Genomic DNA, 18,008 nt, shown 5'->3' with positions numbered 1-18,008 from the left:
GCCCTGAACTGCTGAGTATGCTCCTTCCATTCTCGCCCTTCCCCAAAAAACATACACCAAACTTACCCCCAATCACAGCATCTGAGACCACAAAGCCCCACGGACACAGCTGCCCCGGGTGCTGCCTGCCTTCCCCTTTTCTGGCCTCTGCAAACTAGCCATTCACCTGATGAAGCCCCTGGGGCAGTACCTTGGAAACCCCTGAGAGGAGGAGTTGAAGGAGGCTCAAAGCCTTTCAAGGACAGTGTGCACTCTGCCTGCCTCCTATTCTCTCCTGTCCTCTTAAGCCCAGAGTCTACAACAAAATTGTGTACCGCAATTCTCAGAGCTCTCTAACTTTAACCTTTCCCACCTTCCCTAGAACACATTTTTGGGTGGGGATCATCTGAGAGGCCCATGGATGAGTCCCCAAGATGACCTCTGTGGGTGACCAAGACAATCTTGTCTTTTGAGGCACCTGGAGTCTCTTATCCTTTTTTGAGCTGGGCTGTCCTCAAAGCAGGCCCTTACCTCTTATGTGGCCTCATCTTTAGAGGCGGGAAGTGGGCCCACATCCCCCACCCCAGCCCTGCAGTGGAGCTAGCGTGGGCCTGCTAGAGGACAGAACTGTGGAACAGGGTCCTGCGAGGGTATGTGGCAGGGTGGGGGGGGGGGGGATACGGGGTTATGGAGGAGCCTACCTCTGAAAAGCATTCCCCTAGCTGCTACTGAAGCTAAATACAATTTATTTCATGCTGGGGGACAGAAGGGAGCAAGGGAGAGCAGTCACCTGCTCCTTATCTGGGCTATTTTCTTAGCAGACCTCAAAATGAGACCATGGTGGGGAGGGGGTGGGAAGCTGGGCTGGGGCCAAGGGAAGAAGCTTGCCAGCACTGTCAGCCGATGAGCCCAGGAGAAAAAGCTGGGCCTAGTCTCTGCCCCATTCCTGTTCCCCACCTGTCTGTACCCCTGTCTCTCCTTTCCCTGGCTCTGCCAGACTATCTCCCTGGGCGCCAGCCTCCCCACCCACCCCTGGAGGGCGGGGCTTGGCTGCACCCACGTGTGGTGGAGTTAAATGCTCCTAGCCGGCAGAGGAGCTAGGGAGTGTGGCACTGAGCCGGCTCAGGCAGAGACGCGGCACCATGGCTAGCAAGAAAGTCTGCATTGTAGGCTCCGGGAACTGGTAAGCAGCTCTGTCAAGTGATATGGGGGAAGGGTAGGCCCCCCAAGACAGAGGTGGGTAGGAGGCAGAATGGGTGGGAAAGGCCCTCAGGTTCCTGTTCAGCCCCTGCTGCTATCTTCTATCATAGCAGCACAGGACAGACGGTGCCCGGCCCTCTCCTGACCCCCGCCTGCCTGGGCAGCTGCACCTGTTCACCATGGGAAGGCGTCTCCAGAGCTCTCTATGTGAAGAGCCGCTTGAGTTTGGGGGTGGGAAGATGAGAAGGGGGGCTCCCTTCTCTAGTAGCAAAGGGTGAGGAGACTGAGTCTCCTTTCTACTGCCAGGTCACTGGGGACTATTTGTCATGGGAGTGGAGGTGATAAGGAAGCTAGGTAGGAGTGAACAGCCTGGGGGGCTGCTGTGAGATCCTGAGGTGGGGCGCTGCCCCAACTCCTGCCACTGTTCCCTCCTCCTGTACTTTCCTGTGCTCCCCCTCCCACCAGGGGCTCAGCCATCGCCAAGATCGTGGGTGGCAATGCAGCCCAGCTGGCACAGTTTGACCCACGGGTGACCATGTGGGTATTTGAGGAAGACATTGGAGGCAAAAAGCTGACTGAGATCATCAACACGCAGCATGAGAATGTCAAATACCTGCCAGGGCACAAGTTGCCCCCAAATGTGGTGAGCCCCAACACCCTGCGAAGAACAGGGAGAGGAAGGGAGGGCCAGGAGTCGGAGCCGACCTTACTCAACAGGTGCCTCCTGCTGAGAGGGCCGCTTCAGGTGCAGCAGGACTTGGGAAGGTCTCAGGAGGGCTGCTCTGGGCCCTTTCCTGAGGACTGAGGAGAACCTATGCTTTCCCCTCACAGGCTCCCAGGCGGGTGGGTGGGGAAGGGATGGGAGAACAAGTTGGTCTCCATGGCAGCCAAAGACTGGGCTCCCAGACTTGGGGTCCGGTAGTGCCTGCCTCCGGCACTAATCCTGTTACTCATTCACTGAGTGAGTAGCCGACTTGGAGGCTGCTCCTTGGACTTATGGTCTTTGGTCAAATCCACGTGGCTCTCCCCACCTGGAAAGGGGAAGCAGGGAAGAGAGCAGAAAGGCTGGGGCTCCCCCTTCCCAGCTGGGGTTCCTGAGGAGCTGGGTGATGAAATCTTATTTGAGCTCTTTCTTTTGCCAAGCCCAGGCTGCTTTTGGCCTCCTGCACTGTCCCACAGCCAGGGGATAGGAGAGTGCTGGGATGAGGTTTCCAGGAGTCCTCAAGAGCCCAGGACAGCTGGAGGGAGACAGAGTGGTAGCTGGGGGGAGGGAGTAGAGTGTCTTATTCCTCCAAGTTCAGTCCTTCTAGATTCAGTCCCAAACAAGCCTTCCTGCTCCCCTACCAGCCTCACTCTTTGGCTCCCAGATCTCCTGAATAGGGTTCCACAGGGGCTAGGGGAGGTCTGCCAGGCCCGCAAGCACTTGGTCACCCCCACAGGTGGCTGTCCCAGATGTGGTCCAGGCTGCAGAGGATGCTGACATCCTGATCTTTGTGGTGCCCCATCAGTTCATCGGCAAGATCTGTGACCAGCTCAAGGGCCATCTGAAGGCAAACGCCACTGGCATATCTCTTATTAAGGTGCCAGGGACACCTTCATGTGGATGGGGGAGGGTGCGGCTCACTGTTGTGGGGTTCAGGGTGGGTGAAGCAAGGAGAACAGAAAATGGCAGACGCAGGCCAAGAGTTTGCTGGAGAAAAGAGAGGCAGTTGGCTCTGGAGAGGCTTAGGAAAGCAGTGAGGTGCTGGGTTGGAAGGGAGGCTGAAGGGAGGAGACAAGAGATTGGTTTGGAGGTCCTCTCGGGGAGTTTCAGAGGTATAAAGGAATGCCTGGGAGATATGAGAAGCGGGCTGGTTTGAGAAGTGTGAAGAGTAGCTGGTTTGGAGCAGTGACTGGTCACTGAATGGCAGTTTGTTGGGGCAGTCAGGCGGGGTTGCCTAGGGATGAGGAGGGGACCCATTGCCTTGGAGAGGTAGACTGGTTGAGGGTATGTGGCAGGACAGTTGGTCACATGCTGTCTGGCCTCCTCACAGCAAACTTGAGCTGGGTTGGAATGGGGCAGGACCTGTCGGGAGGGACACAGATGAGCAATGGATTTGGAAGGGACAGAATTTCTGGGCAGAAGCCCGCAGGTGGGCCCAAAGGGCACCTGGCCTGAGCTCCATCCTGTGCTCAGGGGGTAGACGAGGGCCCCAATGGGCTGAAGCTCATCTCGGAAGTGATTGGGGAGCGCCTCGGCATCCCCATGAGTGTGCTGATGGGGGCCAACATTGCCAGCGAGGTGGCTGATGAGAAGTTCTGTGAGACAACCATTGGTGAGAGCCCCCTGCCACCTGCATACACAGTGCATCTAGTTGCATCCCCTCCCCAAACTGCCCCAATCCCACTTAGCCATCTCTTTCCCATAAGGCAGAGAAAGGAAAATACAAGCATCAGAGGTGAAGGAGGCTGGGACACCCCCAGGGAAGGGGCTTCAGGGCCTGCTTAGGGAAACACAGTGATGAGCCCTCCCTCAGAGTTGGTGCAGTGGCACACCTGTGGTCCCAGCTACTTAAGAGGCTGAGGCGGGAGGATCGCTTAAGCCCAGGAGTTTGAGTCCAGCCTGGGCAACAGAGAGAGACTCCCATCTCTATAAAATAAATATTTTTTAAAAAGAGTCCTTCCCTCAAAGCCTTGCCCCCTCCTCACTTTAGGCTGCAAGGACCCGGCCCAGGGACAACTCCTGAAAGAGCTGATGCAGACACCAAACTTCCGTATCACAGTGGTGCAAGAGGTGGACACAGTAGAGATCTGTGGAGCCTTAAAGGTGAGAGGGGCACAGAGGCAGCTATGGGGTGAGGAGAAGGCCCCAAAGGAGGTCTGGCTGAGCTCTGCAAGGCTGCAGGTACTCCAGGCTCTCACTATTGAGCAGTGGTTCCCCTTTCCTACCATGTCCCATGCATATAGGAGGAGCTGCAGAAGCAAGGCCAGGGCCATTCAGGCCGGCTGATTATTCATCATCAGACCGTGGACCCCCTTGCTCCTTTCCCACTTTAGCCCCGTGTGGGACTCCCTACCCTCTGGCTCCAGGAGGTGGTCCAGGGGGACAAGGAGATGCCCAGGCTAATGGGAGACAAAACATCCATGACACCCAGACAGACTAATGGCCAGAACTATGGATCCTGGACAGCTGTTGACTTGAGGGCTGTACAACGGAATGGTCATAGATGGGAAGGTCAGCTAGAGAGAAGAGTGGTTTTCAGAAAATGTCCTCGAGGAGGGAGTATGGGGCAGGGCTTAAGAAAGGGGGTACAGCAAGGGGGGAAACCAAGAGGCGGAAGTAGGCTTCTAAAAGGCCACACACTATACCTCTCTTCTGCAGTGGGTGTCACGGCTGATGAAATGAGTATGAGGGGGCTCCACATGGGGCCTATAGGAGGGGGTCTTTTCTCACCTATGACCTCCACTCCTTCAAGAATGTAGTGGCCGTGGGGGCTGGCTTCTGTGATGGCCTGGGCTTTGGCGACAACACCAAGGCGGCAGTGATCCGGCTGGGACTCATGGAGATGATAGCCTTCGCCAAGCTCTTCTGCAGTGGCCCTGTGTCCTCTGCCACCTTCTTGGAGAGCTGTGGTGTTGCTGACCTGATCACTACCTGCTATGGAGGGAGGAACCGGAAAGTGGCTGAGGCCTTTGCGCGTACAGGAAAGGTGGGCCCCGGGAGAAGGGAGAACAGAGGGGCGGCTCTGTAGGCATCCAGGTAGAGGTGCTTGGTGGGAGGCATCTCTGGAGCACAAACATTAAGACTGTTGTGCACATCCCCATCCCTCTTTTCCTCCCAAGACCCCACTCCCATCTGAGCTCCAGTTTCTCCACCCCCTACTGACAACCCTTCTCTCCCATTTCCATCCACTCATCCTGTTTTCTGCACAGTCCATTGAGCAGCTGGAGAAAGAGTTGCTGAATGGGCAGAAACTGCAGGGGCCCGAGACAGCCCGGGAGCTACACAGCATCCTCCAGCACAAGGGCCTGGTAGACAAGTAAGTATTGGCCACAGCCCCACTGATTAAGGGAGCCACGGCCAGAAGTGCTCACCCTGTTCATCATCTTCCTAAACCTGCCACAAATCTGTGAAGTGGACAGAAAGGGGAGTATTACCTTACATTTCAGACAGAGTCCAGAGCTTGCAGAGCCTGGCATGCCCATTGTCCGCCAGCTAGTTCATGGTCTTTGAACTCCTTCCAGTCTAGTGCTCTTCACACTACATTACCTGGATCCCTTTGTGCCCCTCCTTCCTTGTCCTCTGCTCTGGGGTTGGAGCTCTGGGGCAGCAGGAATAAGCTCATCCCACTTCTGTCCATCACCCCTAGTTTGAGTCTCTTCCCCAAGGCCAACCCATCTGTTCCCTGAATCCTGTTCTGGGTGCTGAGGTGTAAGGAGAAGGATGGGCTCTGCTTCAAGGTGCTTGTTTTCAGAAAGACAGTGGGGGTGATTGGGCTGATCAGAGCAGAGCTGTGCTGGTCTGAGAAAGACTCCTAGAAGAAGAGAGTATGAAACAGGTTCAGAAGATCCACTCATGACTGGTCAGGGTAAAGCTTGGAAAAGGGAGCAGCTGGGCAAAAGGACAGTAAGAAGGAAATGAGTATTTATTAAGCACTTTCACATCATACCTAATTACATCTTCACATACACAATCATTCCTTTGTTATATTGGCCCCATTTTACAGTTGGTGACACTGAGGCTCAGAGAGGTTAAGTGGGTTGCTCAAGGCTGGGTGTGGTGTCTCACACCTGTAATCCCAGCACTTTGGGAGGCCAAGGTGGGTGGATCACGAGGTCAGGAGTTTGAGCTCAGCCTGACCAACATGGTGAAACCCCATCTCTACTAAAAATACAAAAATTAGTCAGGCATGGTGGTGTGTGCCTGTAATCCCAGCTACTCAGGAGGCTGATGCAGGAGAATCGCTTGAACCTGGGAGGCGGAGGTTGCAGTGAGCCAAGATTGCACCACTGCACTCCAGCCTAGGCGACAGAGCGAGAGTCTGTCTCAAAAAAAAAAAAAAAAAAAAAAAACAGTGGGTTGCCCAGTTGGCACAGAAAATCCAAGCCAGAGAATCATGCAGGCCAGTTCAACATGGTAGGGAGCAGGGCAATTAGCAATCTGACCTTAAACCTAGGGCTAGGGAGTTCACATTCTCAGAAGGTAGAAACTCACAGCCATCCTTCTGAGCTCCAAGGTGGGAGGGCAAGGGACAGGAGGGTTAGGCAGTGAGTGGGGGTGGGGGTAGAGTGGACCAGGAGTGGGAGGCTAAGCTGAGCCTTTCCCTCTCCAATCTAGGTTTCCCTTGTTCATGGCTGTGTACAAGGTGTGCTACGAGGGCCAGCCAGTGGGTGAATTCATCCACTGCCTGCAGAATCATCCAGAACATATGTGAGTGGGGCCAGGGCCCAGGCCAGGCCGCTTTTTTACCCCAGTGGAGACCAGCAGAAGCCTGGGGTACCTAGTCACCAGGATCTCCAGGACTCCCAGGGAGCAGAGTCTTCTCATCTTTTCACTGGAGGACAGGAGGCTATGGGGCCCAGCTACGCACCTGGAGATCCTGAACTGTCAAGCCACTGGCAGCCTCATGCCACCACATTTGCCAGAAATGCAGTTGCCCTGTCCCTCTCCAGATGTGGGGCTTTCTCCATATCCTCTGGGAGGGGTGGAATCAAGCCCCAGTGCTGCCTGCTTGGTGGCGGGGGTGATGTATGTGGAGAAGGGTTGGGGGAGAGGCTGGTAGGGCAGGGGCTGCTAGTGGCTGTCTCACATACACCAGGAATCCTGTTAAAGGGCTGAAAAAGTATCTTAGCCACAAGAGCAATGAGGCAAGGATTGTCAGGGAGGGGTCTGGGCTTCTGAGCTGATGCAGGCCCCAAGGACCCCTTTGCTGACCTCTGCCAGGACCCACACAGCTTCGATGGATCTCAGTGTTTGTTAACAAAATACAAAGATCTCAAAGAAACCCCTTTTAGCTTCTCCTAGCAACATCTGTGTCCTCAGAAACCTCTGGTTCTCCCCCTTCCCCCTCCCCCAGGCTGCCCTGGCACCCAAATTGCTGCCATGCTGGCATCTGTAGCTCGGTGGCTTGACATTCTCCCCAGGGACTTCCTGGTTCCTAGTTCTTTGCCAGCTCCTCCCCACTCTGTGCGACCTTTCCAAGCCTTCCCTCACCCTCCCTGCCAGCACCCTCTTTGGGGAGCAGGAACTTAATCTGCTGACAGAGCTACACCTTTCATAACAGGCTCAGATCACTCAGCTCCCTGTGACCTTTGTATTCACCCAGGCTTCCTTCTCAGTAGCTCTAGCTGGGGGAGGTGTCAGCTGGGCCCCTCCTGTGCTATCTCCCCAGAGGACATCCCTGACTCCACCCCTTTCTTCCTCCCAAACTCTGCACCTCTTCCTCAGCTGCTCCAGACTGGCCAGGGTAACCAGCTAACCATGCCTGGCATCTGGAAGCCAGCAGGCTAGAGGGTGGCCCAAAGGCTGATGAACGGTAGGGAAGGGTGAGCAGATTCCTATGTTGGTGGGCACCAATATTCCAAGGGCAGCTCTCTTTGCTGAATGAGGGCCTTCTCGTGAGGTACTGACAACACCAGCAACTCGGGAGCTGGGAAACTCAAGGAGGAGGAAGAAAATCAAAACCACCCTACTCCCTGGGGTGAGGAAAGAACAGGAGGGGAGGAGGAGGAGTGTGCTCTGCACTTGCCTTGCTCCAGGATGGGGTGGCAGCAGACGAATGTCACAGGTCAGCAGCCTAGGCCTCCAGCTATAAATAGTCCGGAGGGCCCGAGAGGCTCCCGCCCGTCCAGCAGGGCTGTCAGCTTCCTGTGTGGCAGCACCTGGCACACTGGCTCTGGCCAGCATTATGCTAAAACCCTGTTACTCTCCAACGATCCGGGGAGGCGGGCTCCTCTCTGCGCCTATCCCTTGAGAATTCTGTCTTACCAGTGAAGGGTGGGGCTGCTCAGATCAGGCAGCAGGAGTGAGGGGCACAGTCACCCCAGGCCTTGCTGAGCCCAGGTCTGGGTACTGAGTGTCCAGAGCTGCCTCCCCAGGAGGTTAAGGTGGGGGCAAAGGGGAAGCTTCAAGCACTTTGCCTACTTTTGTTCACTCCCCAGTGCACTGTGACTCAGGCCTTCCCATCAGGCCTATTTGTCTACCCAATAAAGTGTGTTTTTTCCAGAAACAAGAAGAGTTGGGAGAGGGAGCTTCAGTGCATGTGGCAGTGCGTGTGCTGGCGCGTATCATTGCACGTATGTTTTCCCTCTTACCGTAGGAAAAATGAAAAAAGAAATCCCTCCTCCATAATCGCAGCTACTCCAGGGGTCAGCTGCGGTGCCCACTCAGTCCCCATCCCTCTCTCTCCCCTCCCGCCAGCGCCGCCTCCCGCCCTCGCCGCAAGCTGGCCCCGGCCTTGCCGGCCCTTCTTAGGGGCTTTATCATGCCTCCTGCAAGAATAGAGATCACACACGGGACGGAAACGTTAGACTCTCATCCCTTGTGCCCATTCCTTGGTCACGGGCCAAGCTGCCGCATCCTTGGCGGTCCAGGCATCGCGGTGCCCCTCGGGTCCCTACCTGGACTAGGCCCACAGCCGGGCTCTAGGGGGCGCGCGATCCACCTCCAGAAGGCCGGCTGCGAAAATCTACCCAGCTACTGGCGACGTCACCGCACCGTAGGCTGAGGATTGGCTGACTCTGATTTAGCATCCTAAAACTTCCGGTTCCAGAGCTTGGCTCGCCAAAGACCCTCCCTCGAGGGAGAGAAACCACAGCCCCCAGAATTCAGCGGGCCTCTCCGAGAGCACGGCGCGTCTGAGGATGCGTAGTAAGGATAACGGGCCCGGAAGCCGGAAGTTCAAAGCCGGCCTCCAGCCAGAGTGACTGCCTGCGCGGACTCCCGCCTTAGTGGGCGGAGTTGTGCCGCGTCTGATGCGCAGTTCCCTTTATAGCGTGGCAAGCCGAATCCTAGAGGCTAACCCGGCAGGTGGGAGGGAGAAAGTTGCTTTCTGGACCAATAGCTGAGGCGTTCAGGGTTGTCCAGGGACGCTACCCTCACGTGTCTCGTTCCGAGTGCTGCGTTCGGCTGTGCTGGGAAGTTGCGTAGACAGTGGCCTCGAGACCCTGCCTGCCTGAGGAGGCCTCGGTTGGACGCGAAGGAGCTGCAGCATCCAGGTACGCTGCCGGCTAGGGCCGAGAAGGGGCTGCCAGTCCCGCTGCCTGCGCGCCCACCTGGGTCAGTCTCCGCTTGCCGCGTCCTCCCATCCCCTAGTCTGCAGGCCTGGTGCCCTTGAATTCACCCGCTTCTGTTGCGTTGCGGACCGCGAGCTGCACTGCTTCCTGCCCAAGCCCAAGCTCCTCGCAGCAGTAGGTCAGCCTTGCTAGAGCTCAGCGCTAATCCTGTCAAACCTCGACTCCTGCCTGGCGTCTCGACCCTCCACGCTCCAACTCTGCCTCTTCCTTGCTTTATAGACCTCTGCGTCCTGATAAGTGGCTCTCCGGGGCACCCTTCGTGCATATCGGCTATCCAGCTCCACCTCTTGACCGCTTTCACTTCCTGGAATGCTCTCACTGCTCCTCTTCTCCAGCCCACTCTTCTAAAAAGACAGTTCCACTCCCACCCCGATTCCCACCCCTACACCTTTCTGCTAAGTTTTCTCAAGCCCCCACCCTGTCTTTGAGCTGTTGTCTCTGAACTCTCACAGTGCCTCTCCATGAGACCATAAGCTCCTGTATGACAGAAGCCATGTTCTTTTTAGCGGCCTCCGTAGCATAATGTACTTTATTTTATGTTATTTTATTTTATTTTATTTTGAGACAGGGTCTTGCTTTGTCGCTCAGGCTGCAGGTGTGCGCCACCACGCCCGGGTAATTTAAAAAAAAAGGTTGTTGTTGTTGTTGTTGTTGTTGTTGTTGTTGTTGTTGTTTTTAAATAGAGAAAAGGTCTCCCTATGTTGCCCAACCTGGTCTCCAACTCCTGAGCTCAAGCCATCCTCCCGCCTCGGCCTCCCAAAGTGTTGGGATTACCGGCGTGAGCCACCGTACCCGGCCGATGTACTACTCTCTAAGTGCCAAATAAAAAGTAGATAAAAGATGATGGATACCTTAAAAGCCCTGAGTTGACCACTATGCAGTGTATGCATGTAACAAAATCGCACTTCTACCCATACGTTTACGCAATTTTTTTTTTTTTTTTTTTTTTTGAGACGGAGTCTTGCTCTGTCGCCCAGGCTGGAGTCCGGTGGAGGGATCTCGGCTCACTACAAGCTCCGCCTTCCGGGTTCATGCCATTCTCCTGCCTCAGCCTCCAGAGTAGCTGGGACTACAGGTGCCTGCCACCACGCCCGGCTAATTTTTTGTATTTTTAGTAGAGATGGGGTTTCACTGTGTTAGCCAGGATGGTCTCGATATCCTGACCTCGTGATCCACCCGCCTCGGCCTCCCAAAGTGCTGGGATTACAGGCGTGAGCCACTGTACCCGGCCGTTATTTTATTTATTTATTTATTTATTTGTTTATTTATTTAATTTATTTTTTTGAGACGGAGTCTCACCCTGTCGCCCAGGCTGGAGTACAGTGGCGCGATCTCGGCTCACTGCAACCTCCGCCTCCCGGGTTCAAATGATTCTCCTGTCTCAGCCTCCTGAGTAGCTGGGATTACAGGCATGTGCCACCATGCCTGGCTAATTTTTGTATTTTTAGTCAAGACAGGGTTTTATCATATTGGCCAGGCTGGTCTCGAACTCCTGACCTCAGGTTATCTGCCCACTTCTGCCTCCCAAAGTACTGAGATTACAGGTGGCTCACGCCCAGCCTTTTTTTTTTCTTTATTATCATTATTATTATTATTTTTAGAGACACAGTCTTGCTCTGCAAGTGCAGGGCCGTGATCACAGCTCACTGCAGCCGCAAACTCGTTGGCTCAGGCAAGCCTCCCACCCAAACCTCCCTAGTAGCTGGGACTGCAGGTGCATGTCACCACACCCAGCTATGGTTCTCAATTTTTATTCTAGCCTAACACACTGGAAAGATACAGTACACCTCCATCAGTGGCAGTGACTTGATTCAGCAGTGGTTCTCAACCAGGAAGGGGGATGTAGTTAAATGAAAAAAAAAAAAAAACAGGTGTTTATGGAATTTTTTTTTTTTTGAGGGGTGGAGTTTCACTCGTTGCCCAGGCTGGAGTGCAGTGGCGCGATCTCAGCTCACCACAACCTCCGCCTCCTGGATTCAAGCGATTCTCCTGCCTCAGCCTCCTGAGTAGCTGGGATTACAGGCATGTGCTACCCCACGCCTGGCTAATTTTTGTATTTTTAGTAGAGATGGGGTTTTTCCGTGTTGGTCAGGCTGGTCTCGAGCTCCCAACCTCAGGTGATCCGCCCTCCTCGGCTTCCCAAAGTGCTGGGACTACAGGAGTGAGCCACTGCCGCCGGGCCTTGGAATTTCCTACCTGCCTTTTCTCCTTAATTGTTGCCTTATTTGAACTGTTGCTCCCTTGGCCTCTCTCTCTCTCTCTGGTCTTATCCTCTCCTTTGGTTTTGCTTATTACCTCCATATGTATTTGAAACATAGCTTCCCTTCTAAGCTGTATCTATCTCAATTTGTATTTCCATCTGCCTGATAGACATCATCACATGAATGTTGTGTTGAGTATCTTAATTTTTTTTTTTTTTTTTTTTTGAGATGGAGTCTCACTCTGTCGCCAGGCTGGAGTACAGTGGCTGCAACTTCCGCCTCCTGGGTTCAAGCAATTGTCCTGCGTCAGCCTCCGGAGTAGTTCCGACTACAGGCGGGCGCCACCATGCCCAGCTAATTTTTGTAGTTTTAGTAGAGATGGGGTTTCACCATGTTGGCCAGGATGGTCTCAATCTCTGGACCTTGTGATCTGCCCACCTTGACCTCCCAAAGTGCTGGGATTACAGGCGTGAGCCACTGTGCCCGGCCGGTTTTTTGTTTTTTTTTTTTAAATAGAGATGGGGTCTCGCTGTGTTGCCTAGGCGTAGTCTTGAACTCCTGGGCTCAAGCGATTCTCCTGCCTCAGCCTCCCAAAGTGCTGGGATTACCAGTGTGAGCCACCATGCCTGGCTGAGCATCTTAATTTTTTTTTTTTTTGAGACGGAGTCTGGCTTTGTTGCCCAGGCTGGAGTGCAGTGGCGCGATCTCTGCTCACTGCGAGCTCCGCCTCCCGGGTTCATGCCATTCTCCTGCCTCAGCCTCCTGAGTAGCTGGGACTACAGGCACCCGCCACCATGCCCGGCTAATTTTTTTGTATTTTTACTAGAGACGGGGTTTCACCGTGTTAACCAGGATGGTCTCGATCTCCTGACCTCGTGATCCACCCGCCTTGGCCTCCCAAAGTGCTGGGATTACAGGCTTGAGCCACCGCGCCCGGCCGAGCATCTTCATTTTAACGCGTTCAAGCCCAGCTCATGATCCTCCTTTTTTTTTTTTTTTTGAGACAGGGTCTCCCTGTCACCCAGGCTGCAGTGTAATGGCATGATCTCGGCCCACTGCACCTCTACCTCCTGGGCTCAAGCGATCCTCCAACCTCAGCCTCCTGAGTAGCTGGGACTACAGGTGCATGCCACTACGCCCCACTAATTTTTGTATTTTTTGTAGAGACAGGGTTTCACCATGTTGCCCAGGCTGGTCTCAAACTCGTGGGCTCAATGATCCGTCTGCCTTTGCCTCCCAAAGTGCTGGCATTACAGGTGTGAGCCACTGCACCGGCCACATGATCTTCTTGATGGACACTGTCACCACCCTGTATATACAGTGATACATACCTCTTCTCTTGTTTCTTATTTCTGTTAACAGTATCCCAGTCTACAAAGTTTCCTAACTTGGAGGTATTAATATTTTCAGCTTTGCCCTAATTCGCTCCATTGATAAATCCTTTTCTACTTCCAAAGTATCTTCTGCATCTGTTCTTTCCATTTCTACTGCTACCACTGCTTTAGCTCAGAATCTGAAGAGTTTTTTTTTTTTTTTTTTTTTGAGACAGAGTCTTGCTCTGTCCCCCATGCTGGAGTGCCGTGGCGCTCTCTCGGCTCACTGCAACCTCTGCCTCCCAGGTTCAAGTGATTCTCTTGCCTCAGCCTCCTGAGTAGCTGGGGCTACAGGCATCCGCCACCACGCCTGGCTAATTTTTGTATTTTTAGTAGAGACAGGGTTTTGCCATGTTGGCCAGGCTGGTCTCGAACTCCTGACCTCAGGTGATCTGCCCGCCTCAGCCTCCCAAACTGTTGGGATTATAGGCGTGAGCCACTGCGCCTGGCCTGAAGAGTTTTTGCTAATTGGATATTAGGGAAAACCACAGGATGGATTAAGACAAGAGAGGGAAGGTAAGGTTCTAGACAGCAGGATTATGTCTGTTAGTTGGTTTTATGTCACTTTTCTAGCCAAGCTGTACCATCCTGTTTTTGTTGGTTGGTGAATGCTTCCAGCTCTTTTCCTCCAGCCCTTGGAAGAGGTGGTCCTATAATTGTTAAGCATCTAGCTAGGGTGATGAGTAGGAATAGGAATAAGTGACAGGGAAGTTGAAGGCTGCAGGGCTCTTTGCAGGGGGCTTAGCGTTCAGCTCCATGGGTGTGTGTTTTGTTCACTATCGCATGCACAGCTTGGGGCCATTTCAAACCTCAGATTTCAAACCTGAACACAATCCTTTCTCATCTTGAACTTGTGTCACTTAGTATTCTTCCTCTGACCTTACTTAATATCACTTTCCATAGTGGGATTATATTTCAAAGAAGCTGTGTCTCAGCTCAGCTTGGGGTCCACACTCAAGACCTGCCTCAAAGGCAATGTTCAGCCCTTAGGGTTTACTCTGAGAAGTATTTACATGTCTGTACCCATGTCTGACCCTTCTAAACCAGCGAATCCTGAGCTTTACTTTCAATTTTTTTTTGTTTTTTGAGACAGGGTCTCACTCTGTCACCCAGGCTGTAGTGCAGTGGTACGATCTCAGCTCACTGTAGCCTCGACCTCCTGGGCTCAAGCAATCCTCCCACCTCAGCCTCGTGAGTAGCTGGGACTACAGCCATATGCCACCATGCGTGGCTAATTAAAAAAATTTTTTTTTTTGTGGGGACGGGGTCTCACTATGTTGCCCAGGCTGGTCTCAAACTCCTGGCCTCAAGTGATCCTCCTGACTCGGCCTCCCAAAGCATGGGATTACAAGTGTGAGCCACCATGCCCTGCCTAGGTTCTTGACTTTGTTGTTTGTGTGTATGCTTTGGTGTGTGTGTGTGCGTGGCCATGGTAAGGGGCGGGATTTTAAGTGTCTCTGCCTACAGTGCTGAGAGCCATTAAGTGGAGAGCAAGCTGCCAAAAACTAAAAATAGGGCCCTCTTAGGCCTCACTGGCAGGCTTATTGGGCCCAGTTCTCTCAAGGCTCCTCAGGACTGGATCCAAAGGTCCTTGAGACATTCCCCTCTTGGCTTCCACCCTGGCACTCTTTTTCTGTCTCTCTCTTTTTTTTTTTTTTTTTGAGACGGGGTCTCACTCTGTTGCCCAGGCTGGAGTGCAACGATGCGATCTCGGCTCAACTGCAACCTCTGCCTCCGGGATTCAAGCAATTCTCCTGTCTCAGCCTCTGAGTAGCAGGGACGCAGGCATGCACCACCACGCTGGGCTAATTTTTTTTTTTTTTTTTGAGATGGAGTCTTGCTCTGTCACCAGGCTGGAGTGCAGTGGCACGATCTCAGCTCACTGCAGCCTCCGCCTCCGGGTTCAAGTGATTCTCCTGCCTCAGCCTCCTGAGTAGCTGGGACTACAGGCACGCACTGCCACGCCCAGCTAATTTTTTGTATTTTTAGTAGAGACAGGGTTTCACCATGTTGGCCAGGATGGTCTCGATCTCTTGACCTCGTGATCCACCTGCCTCAGCCTCCCAGAGTGCTGGGATTACAGGTGTGAGCCACCATACCTGGCACCCCCCCCCCCTTTTTTTTTTTTGAGATGGAGTCTCACTCCGTCATCCAGGCTGGAATGCACTGGTGCAATCTCACCTCGCTGCAACCTCCGCCTCCCAGGTTCAAGCAGTTCTCCTGCCTTAGCCTCTCGAGTAGCTGGGATTACAGGCATGCGCCACCATGCCCAGCTACTTTTTGTATTTTTAGTAGAGACAGGGTTTCACCATGTTTGCCAGGCTGGTCTCGAACTCCTGACCTCAGGTGATCCACCCTCCTCGGCCTTGCAAAGTGCTGAGATTACAGGCGTGAGCCACTGCATCCGGTCCCACCTTGGCATTCTGAACACAGTCTTGCCTTTCACTGCAGTTTCTGTCAGTCTTCGTGCAGCTTGCACATACCCCTACCCCGTCCTTGATGGACATCATGCTCTGGTTGTTGTTTCTTTAAAAATAAATATGTATTTTTGGCCAGGCGCAGTGGCTCACGCCGTAATCCCAGCACTTTGGGAGGCCAAGGCAGGTGATCACAAGGTGAGGAGATCAAAACCATCCTGGCTAACACGGTGAAACCCCATCTCTACTAAAAATACAAAAAATTAGCTGGGTGTGGTGGCGGGCGCCTGTAGTCCCAGCTACTCGGGAGGCTGAGGCAGGAGAATGGCATGAACCTGGGAGGTGGAGGTTGCAGTGAGCCGAGATCGCGCCACTGCACTCCAGCCTGGGGGACAGAGTGAGACTCCGTCTCAAAAAATATATCTATATATCTATATATGTATTTTTTATTTTATTGAGGTAGTCTTCCTGACTTTTAAGAAACCTATCTCACTAATTTCAGTCAGTCTTTTAATTTCAATTCCCTCAACAGAGTAGCACCTAGGAACACATTCATAGTCCCAAATTGAGGGACATTTTGTTCCAGATGAGGGATTCTCTACTAAACTTTCTCTTGTTTCCTAGCTTGGAATATCCAGGGAACAGTTAAATTAGAAGTAATTTATCTCATGCAAATATGAGTTAACAATTTGCTGGGGACCCAGTAAGTTTCTTTTTAGCCTGTGGGATAGGTTCTTAGTGTTGGGTTTAGAACGTAGAATTAATACTGTAGAAGGTTAAGTATAATTGAAATAATATAAAAGTACTTTTGACACTATTTCAGTTATATTATGGCTTAAACAAGCTTTAGTGTTGACTTGGAAACCTAACCACCATGAATAAGATCGTTTTTATGGGGAAACAAATAGGATATTGCCTGAAAGGTTCCCATTTGATCTTCCTAGAGAGAATAATTCACTGCAAATGTTTCATTTCTGCTACCTCCATTAGTTCCCTCCTAGCTAGAAAAACTGATGCTTGCTTAATGTTACCAGTTAGAGCAGCCCTGGCTGGTGCAGTGGCTCATGCCTGTACGCAATCCCAGCACTTTGGGAGGCCAAGGTGGGAGGATCACTTGAGCCCAGGAGTTCAAGAGCAGCCCTGGCAACATACATAGCAAGACCCTGTCTCTACAAAAGTAGAAAAACTGGGCGGTGTGGTGGTACACACCTGTAGCGTCACCTACTTGGGAGGCTGAGGTGGGAGGGTGGACTTCAGCCCAGGAGGTTGAAGCTGCAATGAGTCATACTCACACCACTGCACTCCAGCCTGGGCAACAGAGTGAGAACCTGTCTCAAAACAAAACAAACCCCAGCAGTCCAGGCTGGTCCATGCCAGTCACTTCTGTCCACAGGCATGGAAGGCCAAATGTTGGCTTTGATGACATTCAGAGACACCTGGTTCCGGGCTTGTTTCTGTATCTTGTAGGCACATTTTATTTGCCCTTTTGAATCATAGAGTTCCTAAATGATATCTTCCAGTATCCCTATGAGACTTTACCTAGATATAGGGGCCATTCAGTATAGAGTGCAGACAGACCAAGCAGGATGCAGAAGTTATGGAATGGCGTTAAACAGGGAGATGGGCTGGGCAGATGAGGCCTTATCCTCAGGTCTAAATTCAATCTGTCTTTGTAGGGGACAAGATGCCAACTGGCAAGCAGCTAGCTGACATTGGCTATAAGACCTTCTCTACCTCCATGATGCTTCTCACTGTGTATGGGGGGTACCTCTGCAGTGTCCGAGTCTACCACTATTTCCAGTGGCGCAGGGCCCAGCGCCAGGCCGCAGAAGAACAGAAGACCTCAGGAATCATGTAGAACTGGGGGGCTTTTTCTCCTGAGCAGAGAGGCCCAAGGCATGCTGTGGAGAGACTTCACCTGCCACCATTTCCAGCTCAACAGGACTAGAGCGTTGATGGTTTTCAAACCCTGTTGGAAGAAAGTGCCCATGGTTTCTCTGGTTCTGCCAGTCTGTGCCAGTTTGACAGTTTATGGAGGCTTTTGAATCGTAATAGCAATGTGAGGGTGGGGTACACCTACAGACATTAAATAATTTGCTGTGTCTGTGTCTTGGTGTTTTTTGTTTACCCAAATAGCATATGGACCACAAAAGGGGAGCCTTGACTACCAGTTTTCTGGGTATAGACTGGATTACCATATCTTGAGCTCTTAGCACCCATGAAGTGGGTGATATACAGCTCCAGGAGTAGTATCTGCCCTCATGATCTTAGAGGAAAGGTTGTCCCAGGATTTATATAAATCCCCTGAAAGAATTCTGTAAGGAGCTTTTCTCTGGGTAGAGCCCATTCCTGAGCTGATTACTGGATCTAGGTATCTGGTTACTCTGGCCAGCATGGCCACATGTGCAGCTCTGCATCAAGGAGGGTAGAGGCCCTTGTTTGACAGCCGTAATCAAACTGCATGCAGCAGAGGAGGATAGTTCCCAAGAGGAAGGGCTGTTGGGCAGTGTGTGGTAAAGCAGTTCACCTCCTTAAGCTCAGTGGGTGTAGTAGAGCATAAGGAT

The 18,008-nt window shown here is 52.6% G+C and overlaps 2 protein-coding genes across 5 annotated transcripts; both read left to right on the top strand.

The window, feature by feature from the left end:
- Positions 1–1,054: 1,054 nt before the first annotated feature.
- Positions 1,055–8,393, top strand: GPD1 (glycerol-3-phosphate dehydrogenase 1). Its single transcript, XM_001154939.6, has 8 exons — positions 1,055–1,162; positions 1,645–1,822; positions 2,619–2,759; positions 3,356–3,494; positions 3,873–3,985; positions 4,635–4,868; positions 5,092–5,198; positions 6,497–8,393. The coding sequence occupies exons 1-8, from the start codon at positions 1,122–1,124 to the stop codon at positions 6,591–6,593; spliced, it is 1,050 nt and encodes a 349-aa protein (XP_001154939.1). The 5' UTR covers positions 1,055–1,121; the 3' UTR covers positions 6,594–8,393.
- Positions 8,394–9,222: 829 nt separating this feature from the next.
- COX14 (cytochrome c oxidase assembly factor COX14) lies at positions 9,223–17,548 on the top strand. 4 transcript variants are annotated; one of them, XM_063786684.1, is made up of 3 exons: positions 9,309–9,375; positions 15,584–15,642; positions 17,121–17,548. In XM_063786684.1, the coding sequence occupies exon 3, from the start codon at positions 17,129–17,131 to the stop codon at positions 17,300–17,302; it is 174 nt and encodes a 57-aa protein (XP_063642754.1). In that variant the 5' UTR covers positions 9,309–9,375; positions 15,584–15,642; positions 17,121–17,128; the 3' UTR covers positions 17,303–17,548. The 4 variants fall into 4 exon arrangements, with proteins under 4 accessions (XP_063642755.1, XP_063642754.1, XP_063642753.1 ...); XM_063786683.1 differs by lacking the exon at positions 15,584–15,642 and adding an exon at positions 10,022–10,068; XM_063786685.1 differs by lacking the exon at positions 15,584–15,642 and having other exon boundaries at positions 9,223–9,375.
- The last annotated feature ends 460 nt before the right edge of the window (positions 17,549–18,008 follow it).

Source organism: Pan troglodytes, chromosome 10, assembly GCF_028858775.2.
Source record: "Pan troglodytes isolate AG18354 chromosome 10, NHGRI_mPanTro3-v2.0_pri, whole genome shotgun sequence".
Lineage (NCBI taxonomy): Eukaryota > Metazoa > Chordata > Mammalia > Primates > Hominidae > Pan > Pan troglodytes.
The sequence above is the reverse complement of the archived record's forward strand: the minus strand, read 5'-3'. Positions and strand labels throughout refer to the sequence as shown.